The sequence below is a fragment of the Phalacrocorax carbo genome, chromosome 4, assembly GCF_963921805.1.
Source record: "Phalacrocorax carbo chromosome 4, bPhaCar2.1, whole genome shotgun sequence".
In the NCBI taxonomy this organism is placed as follows: Eukaryota; Metazoa; Chordata; class Aves; order Suliformes; family Phalacrocoracidae; genus Phalacrocorax; species Phalacrocorax carbo.
Genome location: NC_087516.1, coordinates 29638566 through 29664994, shown reverse-complemented (window position 1 = coordinate 29664994; position 26429 = coordinate 29638566). Strand labels below are relative to the sequence as shown.

The following is a 26429-nucleotide window of genomic DNA, read 5'->3' as shown; positions in this document are numbered from 1 at the left end:
TTTTATTTTTTGTACTATGTACTTAATTCATTATTTTCTTACATATTTGTCCAATTTGATTTACATATTGTGGGACAAGTTACCTGGATGAATATGCATCTCTTTACAGATGTGGGCAACTCTGTGTATGTAGTTATAGCAGGTGATCCTTGAATGATTAAAATATAAGGAAATATTTACTGCTAAATACTGTGCAAATGTTTTATTTAAGTGTATATGTTTTTGAAAGGAAGTTTTACAGTCAAATGCGTATTTAAATCACTTTCACTAATATATCTGTGAGGAACTTTAAGGTGTATCTTAATGAATTTGAGTGCATTTTTTATTAAAGAAAGTCCCTGAAAGATGAAGAATAGTGCTGTGCCCTAGGTAATTTGATCCTTTGTACTTAGAACGCAATCTACTGAAAATCTATTTTGCAAAAGAAGGTCTTGCATCTTGCTGAAAGATTTTATGGAAATGCCTGGAGCATAAAACCATTTCAGTGCACAACATTCTGTCATCTTGTGTGTCGTCCCCATGCCCGCCCCCCGCCTCCCCCCCCCCCGCCCCGCCTTTTCTTTTTTGCTGAATTCCATTATTGCCAAATGTATTTCAGTCAAATGGTTTAATCATAATTAACCAGGAAACGTAGTGTTCCTGGTTGTTTTGTTATTGATGGATATGTACTTCAGATATTGTGTTCCTGTCAGAGTGCATTAGGCAAAATGGAATGATTGGCGTAACTATAGTTTTCATGGCCTGATGGCTGCCTGCTTTGCCTTTAACCTTTATCTGAGCTTTCTAGGCAAGCCCACGCTACCATGGAATGTAATCTTAAATAGAAGATGGTAGCTATCAAAATAATGGTCCTAGTGAAAAAATACTCCAGGGAAACCTATATATTTTTGATACAATAAAACATGTTACTACAGATGACAAAAGAAGAGATCGTAAATGAATGTCTTGTTTAATTGTGGTGCGACTAAGCTGATTTTTTTAGTCCTCTGCAATCTCAATGCATCTTAATAAATTTAAGTTGCTACAGGATGGTTCGAGACTACTCTTTATGTTTATGATGCACAGAAACTGAGGAGATTTTTGAAGACTGTCATTACCTACAAAGAAGCATATACTACTTAGAATCTTGAAAGTGGTGTGTTTTTTTTTTTAATGCAATTAAAAAAAAAAAAAAACAAACATGGCATCCTAATTGAACGCAAACAAACGCAACTCCACCCAACCACCAAACCCAGACACTCTGCTAATTTCAAAAACTGGAAGATTTATGTTTCAGGTAGAATCCTAGTATTTCCAGGAATGTAAATCTTAACCCTCCCAAGGTGCTGCTTTTGGTGTAAGTTGCTTCTGTGATCCACTTTACAATCTCTGTAGTTGAAACTGCTGATTTATTAACATTACCTTAATCATCTTTTTAAGGAGAGTGCACTTAACTCAGGCTCTGCCTATTATGTTCTCATACTTTTGCCCTGGCATTTTTAAGCACGCCATTGGTTTGATACTGTATAAAAACTTTGTAAATGCTTCTGTTTTTTTAAAGATTTTTGAAATGCATGGGGAAATGTAAGGCGCAAAATACTTTTGCCTGTTTCAAATGCAGTTTACTCTGCCCATAAGTGTAAAATAATTAAAGATGCCAGGAGGTTAAAGGCCTTTAAATGCTATCAGTTTTTCTCTTCTGGGGCATGAAGGGCAGATACTTCAGACAATTATAAAAAACATAGTGTAAATACAGGGAGCGAGGGACATGGTACAGGATCTGGCACAGCTGGCACTGTGACCTGGAGCTAGTGAGCCTGCCTAGTGAGACATGACCTGGTGCCTTCCCTTTGGACTTCAAGGTCCAAAGCTGCCCACCTGTGCTAGCACCGTGCAGCCGTGTGTAGAAGATTAAAGCTTTTGGTTTTGGGAATCTTGCAACGAATCAGTGCAAAATCCTACTGTACGTGAAAAATGGATGTCTTACCTGAAGGGATTGTTTTGTGATTTGTGCATGTTCTCTTTAGAGTCCATATTGGAAGGAAGCCCTTAATATTTTGAAACTGGTGGTGTCTCGATCAGCAAGCCTTGTTGTACCTAATGATATTCCAAAGTCTTATGGAGGCGACATAGGTTCTCCTGAAATATCTTTCACAAAAATTTTTAATAATGTCTCCAAGGAGCTACCTGGGAAGACCTTAGATTTTCATTTTGATATCTCAGAGGTAATTATTATATTTAAATTACAGTGCGATAATGACTTTCTGTTGCAAACTCACATTTGTTTTCTGTTAGCCTTCTGCATTGATATGTTTTAAAATAAATATAGTTTTTAAGAATCGCAGATGTTGAAGTTCTGCATGCATGTAGTTAGAGTCATACTGAAAGATAGACTTTGACTTCTATGTTGTGCTTTGCTTTTTTTCTCCCTTTGAATGTCTGAAGAGTTAATTACTAAAAGTCAATAGGATTATTCTCAAGGATATTTCAGCTGTATCAGAGAGCAGGCTAACGCAGCTGGCTGCTGCTTGCAGCTGAATGTTCCAGGCTTTCACCAAATGAAGGGTTGTACATTCAAGGACTGAGAGATTAAAACCCTGTACTGCAATTTTGGCATGACTTTGGAAGGGGGAGAAAATTTAGAGGAGGGAGTAGGTATATAGGAACTTCAGTGTGAAGTGGGCATAACTGGAGAAAAACCTCCTGTAGATAAAAACAACACCCCTACACAGTAATTAGGCTTAATTAGAACGGAAAATAATATATTAATACAGCTGATACTCATTCTATGTCTGAAAAGAGGAGCATAGCCATATGACTGCAGTGCAATACAGGGATGTGAAAATTCTAGAAACTTTAGAAGTAATCAAAAACAAGGGCTCCTGGTTGAAGCTGACTCTAGATAATGACTGGAGATATAGATGTCATAATTCAAAAAAAACCACAAGTCAGCAGAATGGCAATCTACTGCATAGAGTAGAAGTATTCAGCTTTGTATTTGCCAGTGTACTGATGTTCAGTGGATTAGGCACGGCTTCACAGAATGCTTGAAAACAGACAAACCTTTCTACACTTTATATAGTGTATACACTATATACACTTTATACACTACACCTTATATAATACTAAATTCTGAAATCAAATGTGTAGTCTTGACTAATATGGATTTGAATTTTAAGAAAGTATTTGTCTTTGATAGACACCAATTATTGGGAATAAGTATGGTGATCAACACAGTGCAGCTGGTAGAAATGGGAAGCCGAAAGTCATTGCTGTCACCCGGAGCACTTCTTCAACTTCTTCAGGCTCTAATTCAAATGCATTAGTTCCTGTCAGCTGGAAGAGACCACAACTATCTCAGGTACATTGTCTCAAGCACATCATGCATATATTATGGACAGTATTTATGAATGTATAAAAAAAATCTTGAAATGTAATTTGAAGTCTGTATTGTTTCTTAGCAAAACAATAAATGAATATAGCATAAACTAAAAGCTAAAACTGGTGAAAAGAACAAATGGTAAGATTCTTTTTAGAGGACGTTTTACATTTTTACCTGGACCTCTAGCAGATGCCTTGCTATGTGATTTTCTTTGGCATATTTTTCAGAGAAGAACTAGGGAGAAGCTAATGAACGTGCTTTCTCTGTGTGGTCCAGAATCTGGTCTTCCCAAGAATCCTTCAGTAAGTGGTGATGGTCGTTTGTTTTGGGTTTTCAATTACAGTAGTGAGAATGCTATTGTGTTTACAGGTTTGGTGGAGTTATGAAGAACGGTTTTTGACAAACTTGTTTTGGTTCAATAATTCACAGTGTCAATCAAATAATTAAAGAGAGATGGAATCATAAGTAATGCATTACTATTATTCCTGAAGAAGTCCTGTGGACAATGTTCTTTACTAGACAGGTTTCAAAACAGTATTTAAATTCATCCAAAACTAATGTTGCTGTCTCAGTGAATGTAGGTCAGTCTTACAGAGGGAGGATATGTTTTAAATCTAGATAAATTACTAGGATTAATTATTAATTTTTATCTTATGTGGTTATCAAAACAAGTTTTTCTTTTAGTCTTTGGGTTGGAACTCAGATCATTCCTATCTGAATTAAATTAGTTGACTGCTAAAGATCTCTGTTGATCAGACTAATCCTTAATACTTTTTCTTAGCAGTTTACATTCTTTACAGAAAAGCAGGACTACACTGCCCCTCCATAGTAGTGTGTTGTATGTTTGAGGCTGCACGTATGAATTTTAAATGTCTTGCCTAGAATAGGGGCTTGAACTAGGTCTCCCCTGTTCTAAGTAAATTTCTATCTAGTCCGTTATAAATAAGATACACTTTAGAGAGAAGGGGCAGCAATGGCTGAAGACTGGAAGGGTTTGATGCTGTATTGAAAATACCATAGAATCCATTGAAAATGACCAGTGGATCACATGCCTTCAGACTAACACTGATACCAGTAGGAACAGTAGTCTCAACTATGGAGTAAAAATAGGCCGATGGTATTACTTCTGTGTACGGCACAGAAAAGATCCCCATTGGCATACTAAGCTTAATGAGGTGATGACATTAAGAGTTTTTAAAACAAAGTGAGAGGCCTACCTTGGTTATTGTCTAGAATATTGTTTTTTATTGCAACATAGCAGTTCTTAGCTGGGGAAGAATATTGATGGGAGGAGGTTAAAATAAATAAAATTAGAAGCCTGAAAGCTGAAACTGAAGAGATTTTTTTAAAATTCAAATGTAAATAAACAGCAAATTGTAATTTGTGAAGATTATAATTACTGGAAGCCAGTACTGGATGCCTTTTTAAAGGTGTTCAGTCCTTCCACAGAAGTTGGTAGGCAAAAACAATATGGCCTGTGTCATGTGGATGATTATTATGATGGATTTTTTTTTTTTAAGTTTTACTTATATTGTGGTTATGAAAACGAAGGTTCAGGGGTATATTTTTCTCTTTATTTGTACCTTTACAGCTCCTAGTTACATTAAGGAGAGAATGATATCACTAGTTTAAAGATGTAGTTTAAAATCCAACTAGTCTTGAAACAAATTATAGCCTTCACTTGCCCTAGTATTACTGTTAAAGTGGTAAGCTAACTGCCACTAATGCCATCAAATTACAGGAAGCAAGATTTTTGACTTTTGGAGTTACAGAAGTTGGAAGTTTTTGTTTCTATTTTTATCCATATCTGCAGGTTGTGTTTTCTTCTAATGAAGACTTGGAAGTTGGAGATCAACAAACCAGTCTTATTTCAACAACAGAAGAAGTGATTCAAGAGGAGGAAGTAGCTGTAGAAGACAATACCAGTGAACAACAATTTGGAGTTTTTAAAGACTTTGACTTTTTAGATGTTGAATTGGAAGATGCAGAGGTGAGACCTTGGGATTTCTTCTGTGTATTTCCATTTGAGAACGTTTTAAAAATTAGGTTATGTTGGTGCAATTCTAAGGAATTGGCAGCTCTTCTAACTAATCCAATTGGGAAGAATTTATGACATGATTGAACTTAACTTACATGATAAAGAAACCTGTGTTACAAACGTTGCAGTGTTAAGTTGTTGCAAATTGTTGGGTGTTTTTTGTGGCAGAGTTGGAATTTTTAATCTGAAAGTGAAGTGGTATGATAGTATAAGCCAATGCAGGATGAACACCTGGGTATGATAAAGTAGAAAACTTAATTATGGAACAATATGTTAAGAAAATGGCTTAATCTTTGTTCCTGATATATTTCCGCATTTTGAAAACATGAAGAATAGCTTTCAAAGTTACAAATTGTATGATGTACTATGGTCACCATAATCGCTTGCATTGACTTTTACATTTTATCTGGTTTGTTGCAGTTCTTATGTTTCCTCCACTTCTCCTGTCAAAAAAGAGGGAGAGGAGGTAAAACAAAATTAAATATTGAGAACCAGTAAAGATTCTGTCAACAATTGTTACTTCTTTGGGATAAATAAAAGGCTTCAGTCCAGAATTTGCTAAAGCTTAAAAGTAGGACTGTAAAAAGACTGGGGAGAAGAAATCAAATGCTTTGTAGTTTCTTTCAGTGCTTTTGTTACAGTCCATACAAAATACTGAATTAGTAAGCGACCCTTGCAGGTCATGAATCAACAGGCTACTAAGAAGAATATCTGCCTTTCTAAACCCTAAGTTTTCTTCTGCTGATTAATCTATTCCTTTTTGCAAAATCTTGCTCTCTTTTCCCATAATAGTTTTATCTCACTTCCTTCATGCTTCCTTTGTATTGCTTCACTTCAGCCAATATTTGCATCTTCTAGGAAAAGTACAGGCTTATTATGGTCTGTTGCATATATGTGACCACACACTATACAGATACAATTTCTTACATTAAATGCAAATAGTCAAACACTTCGCAATCATCAAGGCTCAATAGCAGTAAAATATTAGCACTAGATGGGGCTTCACAGGTAGGAAAAGTTGAAAACTTTGCCCAACCACGTTAATCTTTAACTTTATTTTCTGTATTAATAGCAGATATAACAAAGAAAAGACAGTTTCTTGCTCATTACTTGCCTGTATGCAACATGTAATGCTATACTTGAGAAAAAAAGAAAGTACAGCTCTTTTACAAATTTAGGGTATTACATCTACATTGTGCACTTGATGTAAAAGCTGCCTAGTTTTGAACCAAAAATATAGAATGTTCTTTGCTGCTAATAATTAAATGTCAGCAGTAAGAACTGGGGCTTTTACATTAAAATCTGAGTACTCAGATTAAATTTAAGTGCTTCAGCCCACAGAAGTAGTACTTTGTTGTTGCTGGGATTCTTTTGCTTTGCCATAACTTTTCACCTTTTTTGGAGCAAAACAAATCACTAAGAGAGAACGAGACTACAAAATGTTTAGTTTGCTTTGCATATTTAACACGACTTGATGATCACTTAAGTCACCACAAGAGAGACACTGTTAGAGCAGTTTTGGAACCCATACTTGCAGTTGAGGCTAGATGTGGGATTTTCAGAACTGTCTGTAGACTGGCAAAGTAAACTGATAAGGTTTTCCGTCTTAGATGAATTGTTGAAGGTAGATGAAGTGCTTTGAAAAAATCCAAGCTCATAAATGTACTTGTGAATTAAAACACTAGTGTTTTTAAGATAAGGATTTCACTTAGTACATTGGATGTTTGAAACCCAGGTATCCCAGCTTTGAAATGTGCTATCAGAAAGGATCCAACTATTGGTGTTTAGGGTGCATTTCATAAAACTGACACAAAGTGGCTGGTAAAAACAGTTAATGAAGACATCAGTTTTTCTGCAATGTGTATATAATTAATGTTGATGGTGCTTTGTCGGTTGGATGTGGTCAGTTTAGATTCATGTGTGTTAGTTAAAGAATTTCATCTAATGTTTGTTGAAACAGTTGCTTTACATGTTACACTAGAGAAAATGTATCATAAGCATGCTGGTTTTAGTGTTTTGTCATCAGTTCGTTTATTTTTTTAATCAATCTCCCATTAGAAAGAAAAATTATTTTAAATACTAGCTTTTTGATTAAAGCTTTTTTTCAGAGCTTGAATCAGTCTTTTACTGTTGGCAAATCTTATGTAATAAAACATTTTTCCCTGGTTCTAGAGTATCTATAAGTGTTTGTCCTCGTTCTTTCTAATTATATGTGTTTTCCTTTTTGCTAACCAGGAGCTGCAGGTAAGTTGCAGCCTGGTGCCCTGGCTTGTTCATCTGTTGTTGTCTGTGGTGTGTTTGTACTGTCTAGTCAGATAAATAAAAATGATTCTGATATAGTTCTAGATGAAATATTGAGTTACTTTCCAAGACGATATTAAAAATATTTCTACTTCATTTGCCATATATTTTAATTTATCTGCAAACATCATTTAACAAGGTATTTAAAATTTTAATAAAGGGCTGATTGAAACTCTGTTCATAATGCGTTCAGTACTTGTGTTTTCTGTGTTGCATTTGTGTATTAATTTTATTATTTCGAAATTCGTACCTACATATGTGTGCAAACTTTTTTATTACAGGGTGAAAGCATGGACAACTTCAACTGGGGCGTTCGTAGGCGCTCTCTTGACAGTATTGACAAAGGAGACACACCATCTCTTCAAGAATGTCAGTACTCTGGTAGCACACCCAGCTTGAACTTAACCAACCAGGAAGATACTGATGAATCATCTGAAGAAGAAGCAGCCCTGACTGCAAGTCAGATACTGTCTCGTTCACAGATGGTAAGTTACTTTTCTGTGAAAGGAATCTGAGAACTTAAGCTCTCACTTTTACTTTTAATGGGCAAGTATGGCTCAAACTTTCAGCCTAAGTGAACTAAAGAGGAACTAAATTAATGTGGCTAAGCTTCTTTTTCATAACAACATCAGTGAAGGGTAAGAGTTACTTCACCTATAGGTGGTACATAACAGGGTTATAATTCTAGTACAACACACTTTTTTTTTAGTGTCTTTATACTGACTATATTTGTTTAAATATAAGCACAAAATTGCATGTGTTTATATATAAAGTGTGTGTCTTTGTGGATTCCTAGCTTCAAAAAAACCCCATAAATACTAATTAAGAACAAGAGCAGTAAATGATCCCGTGGGAGCCTTGGTTGTGTTTAAACTTTGAAATCGCTAATTTAATTGTGGGGTTTGAAGAATGTGTACATAAAACTGAGGAGAATCAAGAATGCTGGGCACTCAGATGTGTCTCTGCATTATATAAATGAAATTAGGAAAAAATTGACTGGATGGGGAGCAGCAGGGATAGTATGCCACTTTCCAGACTTTAGGCAAAGTTTGTATTAATATTGCCCATAACAAAGAGCTCTGCTCTTCAGTGTTTTCAGTCTAGCATTTCACCCATGCCAAAGACAGGAAATAATTTTCTGGATCCCAAGGGATAACTTCAAACTTCTCTTCAAAGTTAAATATTACAGAAATGCATGTGATGCTTGTAATGGTTTTGGTGTAAAGCTATTAAACTCATAACTCATAACATGTAAACAAATTCAAATAGCTAACCATACTGCAACAGCCTATCTCAAAACTAATGTATTTTTTCCCTGTAATCTATGTGTTTAATAAACTATGAAGAATTTCACGGGGTTTTTTTCTGTCTTAGTTAAACAGTGACTCTGCCATAGATGAAACAATATCAGATCATGCTGGTTTATCACTTCAGTCTCAAGATTCCACTAGCAGTGTGGGAACAGAAGAGGTGCTTCAAATCAGAACTGAGACCCCAAGTCTGGAGGCTTCTCCTCTAGATAACTGTAGCAACCAGCTGCCTGAGGTGGGGAGAAATGGGGGCTGGTGCATGGCTGATTTGGGCTCCTTCTAGTGTTTAGTAGCAACTTTGGCTTTCTTTTCAACTGAATTTTCATCTGTTACACTGATTATTTGATTTGCTTTTAATATTTCTAACCTGTTGGAATGTTCTTACAAAATGTTCCCTCAGCATAGAAACCACATGGGATGGTCTGAAGGAACTTACCACAGGTTAAAAATATTCTTGAAGGGCTGAAAATGATCATCTCGTGGTACAGAATGAAAATAGGCTAATATTCAAGATGCTTTTACTTGATATGGTTGAAATCCTTCTTGAGCAACATTTTCTTTCAAATACTTCCCCCCCCCCCTTTTTTTTTTTTGCTTTCTTTGGGTTAATGTGATTGGTGCTATATGGGAATAAAACCTCAGGCCAGCTGTGTTAGCAGTTGGTTCCATTAAATAATCCTTTAAAAAGGACCACAGATGCTAGTGGTATACTTTTTGGAAAGGCCTGTGTGGACTGAGACAAATTTCAAGCTAATGGCTGCCTGCAAATCTGTGAGTACTTCAGTTTCTTGGTTTTTAAAATCTTCTGAATAATTTAAAAATTAAAAAACTCATTTAAAACAAAACTCTCATCTGGTACAATTCCTACAATATTTAGCAGTTGTAGTTAAAATTTCAGTATGTTGGGTTTTTTCTTGAATTTGAAGTGGCTTAGTTTAGATAGACTTTTTATCTCTTCAGTTAAAATTATTGATGCTACTGGCAATCTTATTTTTATTTGGACAAGCATTGCTAATCCCATCTTTAATAGAACATATAGTTTTATTGAGTCTTCCAGAAAGTTAAACTATTCTTATGTGTATTTGAATAACCAGTGTACAGTTTACACTTAAGAATGAGTCTTCAGCCAACTTGGTTTAAGCAGTCGACTGAATGGTTCAAGTGACTGGGGCTTCTGAACAAAGGCAAGGCTCTAGTCTACCTGTTTGCTACCTAGAAAATCACTCTTATTAACAGGCAGACCACGCACCTAGCTAACATTTAATGAAGATAACTGTAAGAACAAAAGACGTACTTAAGAGTACAACAAAGGGAAAGTGTGGGTGTCTGGTTTCCTGTGATAAAATCCTCATTTTCTAAAAGTGGAATATTGTGACTTTTATAAAGCAGCTTTTTCCAACATTTTTCATATTTTTCCATTAGGATTATATATATGCTATTGTTTTTAAGTGTTTTGTTACACTGCAGCTGATAAGTTGTCTCAACTGTTGTAGAGCACCTGTGCTTAGATTGTCAAACAAATTGTTCTGTTAGCATTTCATCTGCTTGTCTACAACATGCATTTTTGTTCCAATAGAATTTTGGATGAGGAAGAACACTTAATCAGGATTCTTTTTTTTCCACATAGGATAGATGTTTTATGTTAAAATTTCAAAAGGGAGAAGTGATATATAAGCTGGGGTATTATAGAATGAAATTCACCACGATGGAACTTTTGTCTTCTGTGTCGTTCACTTGTGGTACATTCTCAGCTGTAACTCGTTTTCACATTTTCGTAGTTCTTTCTGAGACTGCCTTTATGCTTGGATTCATTACTCTTCTGCAACTCCCTTTATAAAATCACTATACTTCTGATAATTGAGGTGAAAACATTCACACAAAAAAAGCACCAATGTCACTAAAAATATTGAAAACACGTAAACTGGCTGTAAAATAATTTCATGACTAAGCAGCATCCAGAAAGAATAGCTATATAAAAAAAAAAAAAACAAACCTGTAAATGCATATAAATGCAGTCACTAAATGTGATGTGTTCCGGGTTTATTTTGTGCTTGTTAGAATATGGGATTCAAATACATGTTTTCTTCAAGCACAGTTCAAACATGTGAAGTTATCTCTCTACAAGAGTTACCTATCTGGTTGGATTTTGTTGCGAAAAGGGAGAGTTGGCTTTATGCCTCTTAACAGAATGAGCTTGAAGATATACACACTATCAACTCACCCTGAAAAATTTGTGAAGCCAGTAAAACTAATTTTGTTCTGAATTCTTATACTGCACAACTCAGAGCACAGTGCAGTTGTTTTTCCCTTTGCTCATATACTTCCTCTATAACTCTTTCAATACAGGCGTTTCGTTGCATGCCAAATGTCAGTTATCAAAATATTTTTAATCTAAATAAATATGTATCAAAATCGATCTAAAGTAAAATTAAGAAAATTGATACTGTTGTTTAAAAATGTGTGTGAGCGCTGGTTAGATGCAGTTGAGGTCCTTGTTTCTCTTGTAGGGAATGCTGAAGGGTTAAGTAAATAGTTTACTTCAATGTGTGTGTCTGATTCCCAGTAATAGCATGTATATTTGCAAAAAGGACATTTCACATTCTAGTTGGGAATCTACAAGCTAGCTTAGAAGAATATTTTCAATTTTGTACAATTAGTTTTACAGGCTTAAGTATATGAAAGTTTCTGACTAAAATGATTCTCTGTTTTACCCACTTGCACTGTGGATTCATGAGAGAACGGTTTACCAGAAGTAATTTTCCTTAGGTTTTGTAGAGTTGTCAACTATATGAATCACATTCTTAAGATACTTAAAGAGCATTCATGTTGGTAGTGAAGACATGTCCAATGAAACACAAAGCTTCAGAAATCAGGAGTCACAGCACTATGAAGACTAACTTAGCTGTAGATTTATTAACTAGTAATTAGCACTTAAATATTTTCTAGAAGTGTATCCCTCATATGTACATCTACCAGACATAATCAGTGCAGCTCTGTATCATGTTAACATCTGTAATAGAAATGGACCGCTGCTTCAATCCAAATTATTTTGTGGTGGTATTATGAAAGTGTCTTGTATTCCCATGTGCCGTAGCTGCTCAGTGTGACAAAATGCCTGTTCTGTGCAATAGAATTCCAGATTTAACTTTTACAAAGGAGGCATTATTACTGAGGTCCCTAGCTGTGTCGAGTGACAGGAGCGTCACATTGAGGAGTACCATAGTCAAAGTGAGATAAGGTTAGGAAGATTTTGGAAAAAAACTCACATAGTTCTGTTTAAAGCTTTAAAGCTGAATTGGTTTTTCTAATATGCATACAGTTATTTATCTGTCAGAGAATCTGCTTAGACTGATGAAAGCCACAGAGTGATGTGTATGCTTAGAGGCTGTCCAAAGGTTTGTTGCCCAGTCCTGGATATGCCAGTAGAGGAAGACCAGCAAACTAAGAATGAAAACGTGTGATAATTTGTGCCTTTAGGAAGTAGCAGGTATAAAAAAGTGTTATTTTTATTCCATAGAGAAATCCAGTAAAAAGTTTCAAATGGATTCATCATAAATTAAACAAATCTGAATTCCTCTGTTCAATATAGCAATGTTAATGACTATAATAATGCTAATGGAGGAAGAGGGAAGGGAGAAAGGGTCATTCTAGTATTACCTACCGGAGTTTAATCATCATCTCTTTATAATTGCCAGTGATTGAAAACCTACATTTAGATATTCAGGGTTAAACCTTTTGAGCTCCCCATATTAACAGTAATGGCAAAATAATAAAAGTAGTAGAATGTCCCTTTTCCATTGTTCTTTTGTTACTCTGTTGCTCAGTTATGCTTTAGAAACTTGTTAAAATGGAGAGCTGAAAGGAGAAAAAAATGCTCAGTACTGGTTACAGACACCAAGGCAAGCAGGAGGCACTCGTTTTGGTCCTTACCTAGGAAAGTGAAATGTGAAAGTCTTGATTGTGTCTGTTGTGATCTAAGTTTGTTTGAGGCTATTTGCAGTTATTTTTTTGGGAGTGTTCTCTTAACAGATTAATTGAGTGTATTTGAGAAATTGTATTTGCTATAAATAGTAAGTCATGGTTAACATTAATAGCCTAGAATATAAGTCATAAATATTACAAATAGAGTGCCTGTCTTTGTTCAAGTAAAACGGTGTGAGTGATCCAAAGAGCTGAATGATTAAAGTATAAATGGATATTTGTAAACATTTTTTTATAACTGTTACTTTATGATAATAAAAACTGATAAGTATACATAAGCCCTGACAATAAAAGTAATAAAAGTATGTTTGATTCACAGGAAGGCAGTTCAGCAGTAAGGGATGAGCAGGTTAGCACTGCTAGTGAAGACACTGGGTCGTATCTACTACAAGAACAACAAGACTGTCTGGTCTGTCATGAATCTCTTGAGTTGGAAGAGACCCCAGAACTGGCAGAGGCAGCTCCTGAGAGCTATTCTGAATCTATCTGTGAAGAGGATGTCACTCTTGCTTTGAAAGAGCTAGATGAGAGATGCGAAGAAGAAGAAGCTGACTTCTCTGGTTTGTCAAGGTAAGATTAATATTGGTTCTAAGTAACAGAAATTACATGTTATCAAAGTAGGCTTTCGTATGGTTGGGGGTTTTCCATGACTCCCATAACACAAGTATCTAAAATGATGTTTTGCATATCTGAAATAATGGTTGCTTGATTTTTCCTGTTATAGCAAAGAAACTCAGTACTTTGCTCAGCAGTTGTTTCTCGCACAGGGAAAACAACCGTGCCAGAAAAGATGAGAATTCTTGAATAAAAGAAATAGAGCCCATTTCATCACCATTAATAGGATAAAAATGTGAAAAAGAGGTCAGAGTGTGTTTTGGAGCATTTTCTCGGCAGCCATCAGCTGCAAGCGGTATAACACAGAAAAGCCCTTGAACTGCTATGAATTATGGCAGAACCTATTTTCACACCCAAAGACAGGAAAAAAACAGGAAAAAATGTTTGGTTTGTTTTGGGGTTGTTTGTTCATTTGTTTTTTAATCAAAGCTCCTGTAGTAGTCAGGCCAGTTTGTCTTTGAATTTGCCCAAGGTTTATTTTCAGTGTTACGGTTAATCAGTCTCTTGTGTATTTCTAAGATATTTTAAAGTAAAATAACTTTTTTGCATTTTTAATAAGTATTGAGGGGAAATGTTATAGTTAGTCCTAGCTGGTTGAGTAATATTTAAAGCAAGACCCTAAATCCCTTGAAGGTGACAGTCTAAGAAGAAGGGAAAACAAACAAAAAACCCCAAAGAAACAAATAAAAACCCAAACCAAAACAAACAAGAAAATTCCAGATTGTTCATAGGCTTGTTCCTGGTTAAAATTACTTCAGAACTTTAGACTGAATAATACATAGACTTAGTGTGTATTCTGTCAGATCATTTAAGGAGCCTTTTACAGAAGAGGACACAATAGGAGTTGTAAAAGACCAAGTCATTTCAGAAAGTTCTACTGAGACAGGGACAGAGATCTTGTAACCCCATACGCAACCTACTGCAATATGCCTTGGAAGGATTAAAGGCTGGTACCAGTTAATAGCAGTTTATTTCCTAATGTGCAACTCAAAAATCTCTTATGGTTTTAGTTGATTTACACTAAGCAAACAAACAAATAACCCCATCGCTCTAGTTTGAAGAGTGACAGAGTGATTATTTCTAGGGTTCATACACTAGCTAGAAAATACCTGAAAATGTTTTTGAAGCTTTGCTTACAGATATTATTCAAAAGGATTGCATCTTAGCTGTTGAGCTTTGTGCTACTAAAATGAATGTACCTAAAACCAGCACCCACACTTCCTGTTTAAAATGTTTAAATCTTGTTTAAGACATAATTAGTGCTGCTGTGAATGAGGTGGTTGCTATAGAGAGAAACTGTGTTTAAAAAATCATTTTAATAAACTATCTGTACTTGGAGTCCTCCCACATGTATTTTTGCTGCAGAGGTACAATTATACAAGAAGTGTTAAAATGTATCATCCCTTGTAATAGAGAAAATGTTAACAATTAAGTTAATGATTATAAGTAGTAGCATAGATTAATTTATAGTTTGATATTTTTATTGGATGGTTGGTGCCTAATGGAAAGTATGACCTATACAGAATGCTCTTTGAACAAAGGCCCATTAAATTGATTGCCCATGAAAATGAAAGTGTTCCAATCTATATCCATTCACTTACGATGTTACTTAAGACAATTATAAAATAATGTTGCACTGTTAAATGAGCTCTTGTGTTTTTCTTAAGGAAAGCTAAAATTTGTTATAGATACTGGTACACCAAATGTTTAGATTAATAAAAATTTGAAGAACTGAATGTTAATTCATTTATTGGGGCAAGAAAAAAATACTAGTTTCTGGGCATTGTGTATATATATAGTGCTGTATATAGATATATATATATATAACCTACAGATAGCCCTTTGTCTGTAGACATGCAGAGAATAATAACATTTTAATAAACTTTGGAGGTATTTGAGAGAATTTTTTTTTTATATTGCAGTAGCAAAAGTTTTTGATTTTTTTTTAATTCTTTTCTTGGTTCATAGTTAGCTTAGTTGATTGGTTGATTATTTTACAAAATGCTATTCTGAATTCCAAAATATGATTTTTTTTTATTTTTACCAAAATGAAGGGGTTTTTCCTAAAAACACTTACCAAGAAGTTAATTTCTGTTGTTTGTTATTTGTAGCCAAGATGAAGAAGAACAGGATGGTTTCCCAGAAGTACAAACCTCCCCACCACCTTCACCATTTCTTTCTGCCATATTGGCAGCTTTCCAACCAGTGGCATACGACGATGAAGAGCAAGCGTGGCGCTGCCATGTCAATCAAATGCTGTCAGATACAGATGGATCTTGTGCTGTCTATACATTTCATGTCTTTTCAAGATTGTTTCAGGTCAGTGAATTGCCAGCACTTCTTTTATTTTCTGAAAGTCACCCAGGTTCAGTGCTGATTACAGAATTAATGTCTACCTCCTGGGTTTTCTGTGGGAAACATTAATGAATTTATCCATGTGTCTTGTGAGGAAAAAGGGGTTTTTTCTGCAGATAAGTAATTGAAACACCAGGAGATCCACTACAGCTGGAAGTTTCAAATGCCTCTCTCTAGCTATGTTTACCTCATAGATCTGGTATCCAACACAAAATGCCTGTGGCTCTATTTTTCTGACTCCCTCCTCCCTGTATGTAGGGGATGGGTTTTTTACATTTTCAAAGTGGTACCACTTGGATGTACATAATTCTTTGCAACTTCTTCTGGGATAGGAGAAGCACAATTAATCCATTTTTATTTACAGGCAACATGCCAACTGAGCTAAAAGCAGATTCAGTACTACAAACCAAGACCTTATGACTCCAACCCTTTCTTATATCTCCAATATTAATTTTGCTGTTTGATATATCATAATTAATTTCTCAGTGAAAGCCTCACTTTGTTTTACCATGTTAGCATGCATTTGATCCCATATGTATGGGCAGGTTTAGGGTTAGTACCACGAGTAGCTTACACATGAAGAATTCATACTCTATCCATGGAATAACTTGTTTGTGCATCTATACCCATTTTCCATTTTTATTTGAACTAAGTATTTTGCCACAGCACTGTGAAATTCCTGCTACTCGTTTTAGATTTTTGTCTTTCTGCTTCATCTAGACATCAGGGGTTTAGTTTCTCTGTATTTTACTAAAGCTTAGCTGTAGTTCTTTTCACACATTCATTCATTTCCTAGAAGTGGTAAAAAGGAACTTCATATTCTTTTGTGTTCATCGAAGAGGGAGCTAGACAGAAAGGTGAAACTTTCTGTGGCTTGACAGGATAGCCCTCAGTGAGCTGGAAAGGTGGATTCTCTGGGAAAAGGGGCAATAGTGATCGAGGGCTTGAGCCTGGGCAAAGAAGCTTTCCTGAGAGGTTGTTACTCTGGGTACAGAGGAGGGTCATGATTAAATGAGACCCTATAGGCCTTGTTGACTGGACCTTTCCATTTTGCCTTCTGGTTCCTAAACTGTGTTTAACTTTGCAGCTGTAAATATAATATTTGTATAGTTTTATTCTGCATATAACTTTCTAGGATTTATGAAATAATACATAGCAAAGTGCAGTGTTGGATTAGTCGAGGTCAACAGTCCACATAATATACATAGGACTGATTTTTTGAAGAAGGTAGAAACCCTGCAGGTGGCATTTTTGGACACAGATTGTACTACACAGGTCATATTCTGACTGTAAAACTCTGTGTATAATTTTCTGCAACACAGATGCTTGAAAATTAATCAAACTACTACCTATACTGCATAAAGACAAATAGTCACCCAGCTATACCGATGCTAAAGGCCTAGATGTGAAAGAGTAATTGTCTTTATAGATACAGGCTGGTTTTATGGATTGATTGGTCGATTTATAGCATTTTCTAGAGCTAGTTTTACATAAAAACTCAGAGCAAATTATGTGTTAGTTTGTAATTTAATGGCAAAAATATATGCCGTCATGATGGAAATCTGCCGTGAAATTCTTAATCTAAAAAGCCAGAGGAGGGGTAGTAAAATACAATGTAAAATAAATGTTTTTCTGATTTGATTTCTAGACCATTCAAAGAAAGTTTGTATCTATAACAAATGATTCAGTCAGCTTTCTTGGTGAAAGTCTACAGCGCATTGGAACAAAATTCAAAAGTTCTCTGGAAGTGATGATGATGTGTTCAGAATGTCCGACAGTCTTTGTGGATGCAGAAACGGTAAAAATCTCAAAAACTTACATGTAGAAATACCTGTCTGCTTAAACATTTTTGTGTAACACACAAATTATGTTTTAACGTTTGGAAAATAGCAATGCCTGGGGAGGATTTTCAAAGGTTTGAATAAAATGCGTTAATTATATTTTTGCCTTTTAAAAGGTTGCTGTCTAACATCACTAATTGGAATAGCTGAATAATTTTGGGATGTAAAGGAAGAAGATACTTTTTATAACTGAAATCAGATAGGAATTAAAATGTTAGGTGGCCACTATGTATCATAAACATTTGAAAATACAAGTGAGAAGTGCATTTACTCCAAAAATAACCTCCAGCTGTAACAGCGAACAGTGGGGGAAGTTACTGATACTAGATATCACTTAAATTCCCTTGCTATTCTTTAACTTCCCTGCTTGTTCGTATTTATTCTATATTTTTTGCACAGAGAAGAAAAAGGATGACTGCTTACCTAGCAGCAACTTTGCTGTTTTTAATTGTATTGTTTATGTATGTATTCAGTGATGCATGAGAAAAACAATATAGCTACAAATATTCAATGAAGGCATTGAATGGTTTGTTGCTACGCAAGTTGAAATCTTGGGTTATAATAAATATTAATGTGAGAAGTCAGCTCAGTGTTCAGCAGCAGTCAAAAACTATGCTAGAATAATTAAGATTGAGCAAAACAGAAAACATCATTGAGCTAATGTACATATCCCTGATCTACCTACATCTGGAATTCTGGGGGAAGTTCTGGTCTTCTCTCTCAGAGAAAATAGAGTTGAACTGGAAAAGGTTCCAAGACAGATCACAAGGATTGTTAAATATGTGGAATGGCTTCCATATAGGATATGACTATGCAGGCTAGGATTTTTCAGCCCTTTAGAAGAGAAATCTGTCCTTATATTTCTTGATTATCATGGAAAAGTGAGAGAAATTATTGTATTGTTGTCTTATTTGATGTTAAGGGTGATCAAATGAAGCTAGCAGTGACTTACAAAACATGCAGAACCAAAGATAGGTGATCCTTCATGTGATACATAATCAAACTGTGAAACCCTGTCCCTTTTTAAGTGTCTGTTCATGTTTTCAAAAAGCAACTAAAGAGATTCATGAAAGAAAATAGTCCTGGGTAGATTTTTGCATATGCAGAACAACATGTTGGCAGAGGCTAAGAAAGCATTCTGGAGCAAGTGGATCACCACGTGCTCGCGCTATTTTACCCTTCCTTAAGCAACTGCTATTAGATGTTGTCAGATGGGGGACTGAGACAGATGGATCTTTGGCCTTGACCCACTGTGACACTATTCTCCTGACCTGTGTTTTTTTTCCCCTTGGTGCTAAGGGGCAACTCTTCTCTTAAGCTCTCACTTTAGAATACAGGGAATAAAAAAGTATGATACAGATAGTGCATTTCAAGGGAACCATGTGCAATGTTTTTTGTTTAACTTATGCCACTTTAAAAGCAGTAGAAATTAACTAAAAGAAATTTGTTTGAGATAAGAAGCCATGAGGAGAGTTACACTAGTGTCTAGCTACAACAGCATGTGTGTTTTAAAAAAATAAGTATATATATACAAATATGAAAAAGGAATCATAATGTATACGCACAAAAGTATACACACGTTAGTGTTGTTACATTGAAGAATGAATGTTATCTTGGATTAGCCATTCTTGCACATATCTTTGGTTTCGTGATGTCTACTCATGAGTACAAGATTGGCCTTTGATTCAAATTTGGCCTTTGATTCATTCTGAAAGTAGTTTTCAGCAGAAAGATGCGCCCTTACATCAAAGCACAGGTTCACAAGGCATTTGGGAGTGGGTCATGGCCTAGTGCTGATACAAGATGATGCCCACTGACTTCTTTGCACTTTGGTGTAACTGCACATATTGAGCACAGAGTGGCATCGTGCCACAGAGCCATAACTTGCTTTTTGGTTGATGTGGACATAGAGGTTGGGAGTGGCGGTGTCTTAATATGGTGGTAGAATAATAATCTTGATGCGCTTGGGAAAACATATGAGTATTATTCCCACCCATGCCTGAGTAATATGGGATACTGTGACTCTCTGAGCCACAACTTTGTGATCACAGTCATGCGCTTGCACTCTCAAGCTGGCCAAGAGGTACTAGGTAAGAGGAGAAAAGTACAGAGCTTTTAATGTGTGCAAGGGATGAGAGAGAGAACATCGTATTAGAGGCATGGTTATTACAGGAAGTGGCAGGAGAAGGATTAATGTGAAAAAACCTAAGTAAAATTACAGGGAGGAATGGTGTGGAGTAAAGCTGAGTTAGCATCCCCTGAGGGGAAAAAGAGATTTTGAAACTATGTTGAAAAAGGCAAAATCATTAATGGTAGAAAATTCTTCAAATATCCAGCAGTTCCTGCTTTGACAGGTCCTGGTTCTTACAGACTGAAGCCTTTGGTGGTGGTATAGTTTGTATATGGAGGAGGGCAAGTAACCCTCACTGGATACTCCTTAGGTTGCTACAGGAGCAATCCAGCGGTACCTTTCTTCCTGCTGCAGGCTATTCTATTTACACTAGCTGTGTGTATATCAAATATTATTATTCTTTTTGAAAGATCTAAAAATCCCATTGAAATCTTTCTTTCAGATGTTAACCAGGTACTGCCCTTCATATTTTGGAATCAGAACTGTTGTTCACTGATATAACCAATACAGCTACATGTGGTAGTTTACTAACTCAAGAGGTGTCAGGAATTATCTGTACTCAACTAATTCTAATTTGACTGTTTTTCCAAATGTGGACTTAGAATTTCATATTATATAATTTAGACTTTAGACTATATGGATTATAGTCAGATGTTACATGGTAACGAGGTGATTGCTTTTATCTTCCAGCTAATGTCTTGTGGCCTCCTAGAAACATTGAAGTTCAGTGTTCTAGAGCTCCAAGAACACTTGGATACCTATAATGTCAAAAGAGAGGCAGCAGAACAGGTGAGTCTCTTATATTTCAAAACAAAAAATATTAGAACCTACTTATCAAGGAAATGTTGCAGGTTTTTGTCTCTCAACACTGGTACCTAAAAGCAACTGTGGGAAAGTAATTCTAAATAAAATCCTCTTTCGTTTTGTTACTACTATTCTATGTGTATAATCTGAACCTGAGGTTTTTCTTATGTGTAATTCATTTTGTTGCACCTTTAGACTTCTTTTTGTTGACTGGCTCTCCACTGACTGTAATGGGGGCTTAAACAACTGTGTCATACATAGACACGTAAATTACACCTAAACTTAGGTCTCTCATCCTGCAACTGGATCCCACTGACGCTGATGTTTGTTGGTTCTTTAGAATAATACAGTTTAGTTTTCAAGGTATATGTTTGCAGTTATATCCTTTTTGCAAAGAAACACAAAGTGTGAAAGTTGAAAATTTCTGTAGCAAGGGTCTGTATATTTGTTTTTGTGAATGTTTGTGTGAAGTTCAGGAAGGAAGATACTAACTGAAACAGGTGATTTCTATTTCGAGAGCCAAAAGAAAACATGGATCTACAATCAGTTTTGCAGGTACAGGGGGAGAGAGAATATATGGGGCTTTTGTTGTAGAAGAGAAAGCAGTTCCTAAGAAAAATAAACATGCATTTGAAGGAACTGTCTACTGATCTCAGCAGCCTGTGGGGCCATGACAATGGCTGTCTAGGCAAGTTTGAGTGATGCAAAACAGAACCAGAATTCAAGCCATGACATCTTGGCAGAGCTGTATTTTGCAGCACAAGTGGCTCTATGTTTCTATTAGGAAATGATGGCCTCTGCCTTGCAAAGATTGCTGACAGCTCAAGTGTTGAATAGAATAGACATCCACTTCTTTTGTGGAAAGGATCTCAAAAGAAATGCAGTTTCCTCAAAACCAATGCTGAAGTATGCCACACAGCACTGTTAATGTAGATAAACTGTTTCTAGGATCCAAGCCAGCATTTCTGCTGAAGAGTTGCTGCATTTTTTATCCTGCTCTGTGGTAATAACAATTTATTTGTAAACTAACTCATGAGGTCTAATATAATGAGCTACATTTTGCCGTTTGGGCTTAATCAGAAACGAAGTGCTCATCTAAGGACTGAGATTACCTTACTCCATGGAATATTTAATGTCTGACAATCTCCAATGCGTAATGCTGTCATCACTCCCGTGAGAAAATCATATATTTTATTCCTAATTTTAGAGCGCAACACTGAAGCACAGAGAGGCTAACTGATTTGCCCCAGGGTCAGACAGATTTGAAGCAGGGTAGACACCGACTCGTGTGTGTGGCTGTGTGTGTCCAAACATCAAGGAATTCCCCTTGTATAAACTCCTCATTTCACCTACACTTTTTCATAGCAATAAACAATGGTATTGTTTGTTTGATTTGTCAAAGTATGATGAGTTAAAGTTGTGTCCCTTTCAGATGGCTGTGAATTCACTTAATGTATTTTTAGCTAATTTTTTAGCACTGACACATATCATATCAACATAAGTCCATGCTGGATATTAAGAGCTTGTTTGTGTTTTATTTTACTTGACAAAGGAATATGGATATCAGTTTGATGGCCTCTGTCATTATATCATAGTGAAAGAGTGTTGGTCTTCTGTAGTGCAGCTGTCAAAAGGGTGTTCAGTAACATGTTTCTGTGGTCAGTCTGTCTCTGCCATGGGATTTGTGAGTGACTGGAGCAGGAAAAAGGTTCACAGGATGACAGAAATTGTTCTGAAATAACTGAGAGCATTTTGCCAGGGTTTCATTTTTATTTAATCATTTATAAACAGAAAGAAGCAGTACTGAGGAGGAAGAAATGCATAGCTTTGACCAGTCATTTCTGACTCTTGTTACTGTGTCACTTAGCTAATTTAGTCCATTATTTAAGTATTTAGTGAGTATGTTAATTTAGAAGTAGTGACTAGTTATCTCAGATAATTTATTTTTCTAAAACATTTTAAAAAGTATTTCTTTTTATTTCATGGTCCTCAATTTTTTTTTTCAGTGTGTATTATATAGTATATGTAGACTAAGAATCTTCCAAAGCTACTTCTCGGGTATGTTTTACTGGTTTTCTTACACTGTCGTATGAAACAGAGTATAGGGAATGATTGAAAGAGACTTCCTCAAGTCAAATCTGAATTTCTGTTATTGCAGGCAATTGTACTATGTATCCTATTCAATCTGAAAGTATGAAGGCAAAACACATAATGAGCTTATTTCAGATCCTTGCTTTTTCATAGAAGCATGCAGAAAAATGATCAAGCTAAGCTGCTTGGGCTACTGTATAATGAAGTAAATATAATTTAACAGATATTTAAATATATATAATTTGCATGTTAATCTGGTATCCTCTAGAATCAACCACTGGAAAATTCTGTACATTAACCTCTTTAATGAAAAATTGTTTAAAGTTTACCCTAATAGATGATGTTTGTGACTGTCAGTGCTGTGTGTTGTGCTGGCATTCGTGTGAATCTAACAAGTAAGAGGCTTGGGCTGCAGTTGCTTGAAACTCTTACCTATGCACTGAGATAAGAGAGGGAAGGGTACCTATAGTATAGGGGATGGTTTGGGATGTCTGTTTTGGGGTTAATCTGGCAAACCAACCTGTGCTATGACCAAGACCAACCACAGACTTCCCTATATTACACTTTCGGTAATGGTCTTCACCCTCTGTCTTTGTAGGAGATATATGGGGAAAACATAAATTGATGTAAAGCGAACATATGAAGAAGATGATTCTGTCACACAATCTACTGTTCCCAAAGAGAAAATTTAGATCTTTCTACCATGCTGAACCATTCTGTAAAAATTACATGACCATTACCAATCTGTAAAAATTTTTAGCAAATTAATTTTGCCACCTTTTGGGAGCTGCTGTTCTATTTCCTTGTAAGGAAACTGCTTTGACTTCATGTGTGTATTAGGGACAAAGATACTGAATCAGATAAATGTAATAGAAAATATACGGTTATATGTATATTGTAACACTCTAGGCACACCCTTTATTCAGACTGGTTATAAGATTTAAAAAAGATCTTAAAAAGGCAGCGTGTGAAAATACTAGCTTCCCAGTTGCTGATACTGTTTGTTTCAGTGCAGATGTATTCCGCTGTTACCGATGGATGCTGTCAGATAAAAAGAAAAATGAGATTTGCTGTGTACGTTGGTATCCATGTCACTAATTGAAACCGACACCGCGGTGTTTAGAGAATTCCATTTCTCCTCTTGATAAGCACACAGGCCTAGTTAATTCACTAAGTAACCTTTATTAGATTGAGCAGATGGGAAATCACATTTTTCTTTTTCTTGCATCAGACAAAGGTTAGAAAAAGGTCACTAAGATTTCCTGTGAGACTCAAGATATCAAGAACACAGTATGCTAAATTATTCTTCCTTGGATGTATAGAGCCTGTTCTTCATTTCAGAAGATAATCTGCACTTTATCTCAACATGATGCATTCCCATTTCAGTAATACCCGAATTACCTCATGCTTGCAGTTGTTTGCACTGTACAGAAAAATATGCTGGGCACTGTGTCGATGAGATGATCAGATCGTATTGTCCAGTAAGAGCATACTTGATTCTGCAGATGCTTTATATTAACACTTTTAAATTTGCACGGTTGGTTAAAGCTAGAAGAGATTATCCACTGAAATTAATATATTTGTTGTCTGCTATAGGAACTGGGGTTAAATACAGCCCTGTATTCATGAGAGAGTGGAATCTGCATGTTTGCATTGCGTAATGTGAGAATACTTCATCTCCCTGGAGTTTGTATGAACTGGACGTGATGCTGAACTCCCACTGAAGAATTTATTTCTTTTTCTTTCCATCCAGTAAACCTGCAATTGCAGGAGGGATCTATGTTCTCTGTTTCTAAAGTAGTCCCAAGAAATATAACAGGCTTACTCTTACTCTCTAATTTGAATTAGTGCTATATTTTAAATGCTGAGAAATCATGTTGGTGTAAACCTTGTGCAGCAAGTAAAGAGAAAATATGATCTCATTTAATGAAAGGGCTTTTTTTGCCTCCACCCTCCCACGCATCTCACTGTAACAGTACCCAAATTCAGTCAGAGATTAGTATCTGCGCTAAAGTATACTACCCCCATCTCGGGTAACGAAGGCTACAGGACATGTACAATGGAAGGGACTCAAAAACTACAAAGTGATACATCAGAGTGGAAATCATTGGTGCAAACGACGCTGGTAAACAGTTTATTTCGTACCACAATTTCTTACGTAATCTGAGGACATGCAAGACTTGACGAAGTGTCATGCAGTTTTAGCACAGTTTTCAATTTGCTCTGTTTCAGAAGATGTTTAATCTTGTTTATATTTATTTTGCAGTGGCTGGAAGATTGCAAAAGAACATTTGGTACTGATGATGGTATTCATGGCACTAACACAGATGCCCAGGTAGGTGCATGTCATTTGTGAATCTTTATTGCACAAAAAATCCAATATATGCAGAGAGATTAAAAAAAGTATGAAAAGCTTTTTATTTCAGTTATCATACTGTCTTTTGGAAACTCAGATTCTTATGAAGTAGTCGTCTAATAAAAAGGGCTCTTTTTATTAAAAGTTGGCAACCCGTCCTGGGTTCTAGACGTAATAACACTGAATAGATAAGCAGACTAGATACCATCTGTGTACCAGCAACCCTACTTTTCTGCAGCTGTTTCTAGAAGAAAAAAGATTAGCTTTCTGATTGTATGCTCAGATAAACTGTCCAGCCAAAAACCTCTACTGAATTTAATATAATTAGTACTATATAAATACATACAACCTTTCTAGAGCCATTATTTGGGTGGGAAGAAACCAGGGAGTAAAGCAGCAGTATGGCAAAAATATCATTAAACACTTCAGTCAAAATATCATCTAATAATAATAGGTGAAGTAACCTATTAATATTAGTTCAATATTTTTTATGTATTTGCATGACAGTCATCCATAATTAATATTACTAATTGCTGTAGTAAGTGGTAGCTTTTTGCCAAGTAGACTAGGACCCTATGGTTTTTGGTTTTTTTTAAACCAATAGCTGCATAATATTGACACTGTAGATAAAAAAGCAAATCCAAGACCTTATCATCAGCAGGTACAAGGAATCTGCTATCTACAGTCCTGTAATAAGAACAGTGAAAAATCTAAGAAAGTAGAATTGCAGGTAGCAGACGAACTTACCTTTTCACAATGACATTTTGACAAAAATCCCAAATCCAAGCTGAAAAAGGAGGAATTTTATTCCTTTTCTTCAGTTGAACTCTATTCATTAATGCATTTGGTCATGTTTCTGCTGCTGAAAATGCAGCGTTCAGCAAGAGAAACATCTACTGTGTGCTAGTAGAAGAAGAATGGACCATTCTTTTATACAGGTTTCATTTGCTCTCTCATACGTGTGTATATATATATCTGTATATTTTTAATTTAATCACAAAGTGCGCCCAAATTTTTATAGAGTAGTGAAACATGTTGATAATATACTGTTGATTTTTATATTGCATCAAAGTTGCACATTTAAAAAAAATATTTCACGTGGATAAACATAGTAGTACAGCAAAATAATTTGCTATCATTTGCAAGGATTTTTGCTTTGCCTATGAACACAAAGTTTAGTGTATTTTACACTTGGTTTGCATCTTCGTACACTGACTGGTACATGTTTAGAGTAACAGCATTTAC

General features: G+C 35.7%; 1 protein-coding gene across 9 annotated transcripts in view; it reads left to right on the top strand.

The window, feature by feature from the left end:
- FRYL (FRY like transcription coactivator) overlaps positions 1 to 26429 on the top strand; it is a 172787-nt gene that overhangs the window by 139464 nt on the left and 6894 nt on the right. For all 9 annotated transcript variants that reach the window (XM_064449397.1, XM_064449396.1, XM_064449399.1 and 6 more), the window contains 11 exons: positions 2007 to 2204; positions 3179 to 3340; positions 3589 to 3663; positions 5175 to 5351; positions 7982 to 8185; positions 9075 to 9245; positions 13311 to 13561; positions 15718 to 15925; positions 17610 to 17759; positions 20624 to 20722; positions 25095 to 25163. In XM_064449397.1, the coding sequence (XP_064305467.1) occupies positions 2007 to 2204; positions 3179 to 3340; positions 3589 to 3663; positions 5175 to 5351; positions 7982 to 8185; positions 9075 to 9245; positions 13311 to 13561; positions 15718 to 15925; positions 17610 to 17759; positions 20624 to 20722; positions 25095 to 25163 (1764 nt within the window). The remainder of the gene's footprint in view (positions 1 to 2006; positions 2205 to 3178; positions 3341 to 3588; positions 3664 to 5174; positions 5352 to 7981; positions 8186 to 9074; positions 9246 to 13310; positions 13562 to 15717; positions 15926 to 17609; positions 17760 to 20623; positions 20723 to 25094; positions 25164 to 26429) is intronic.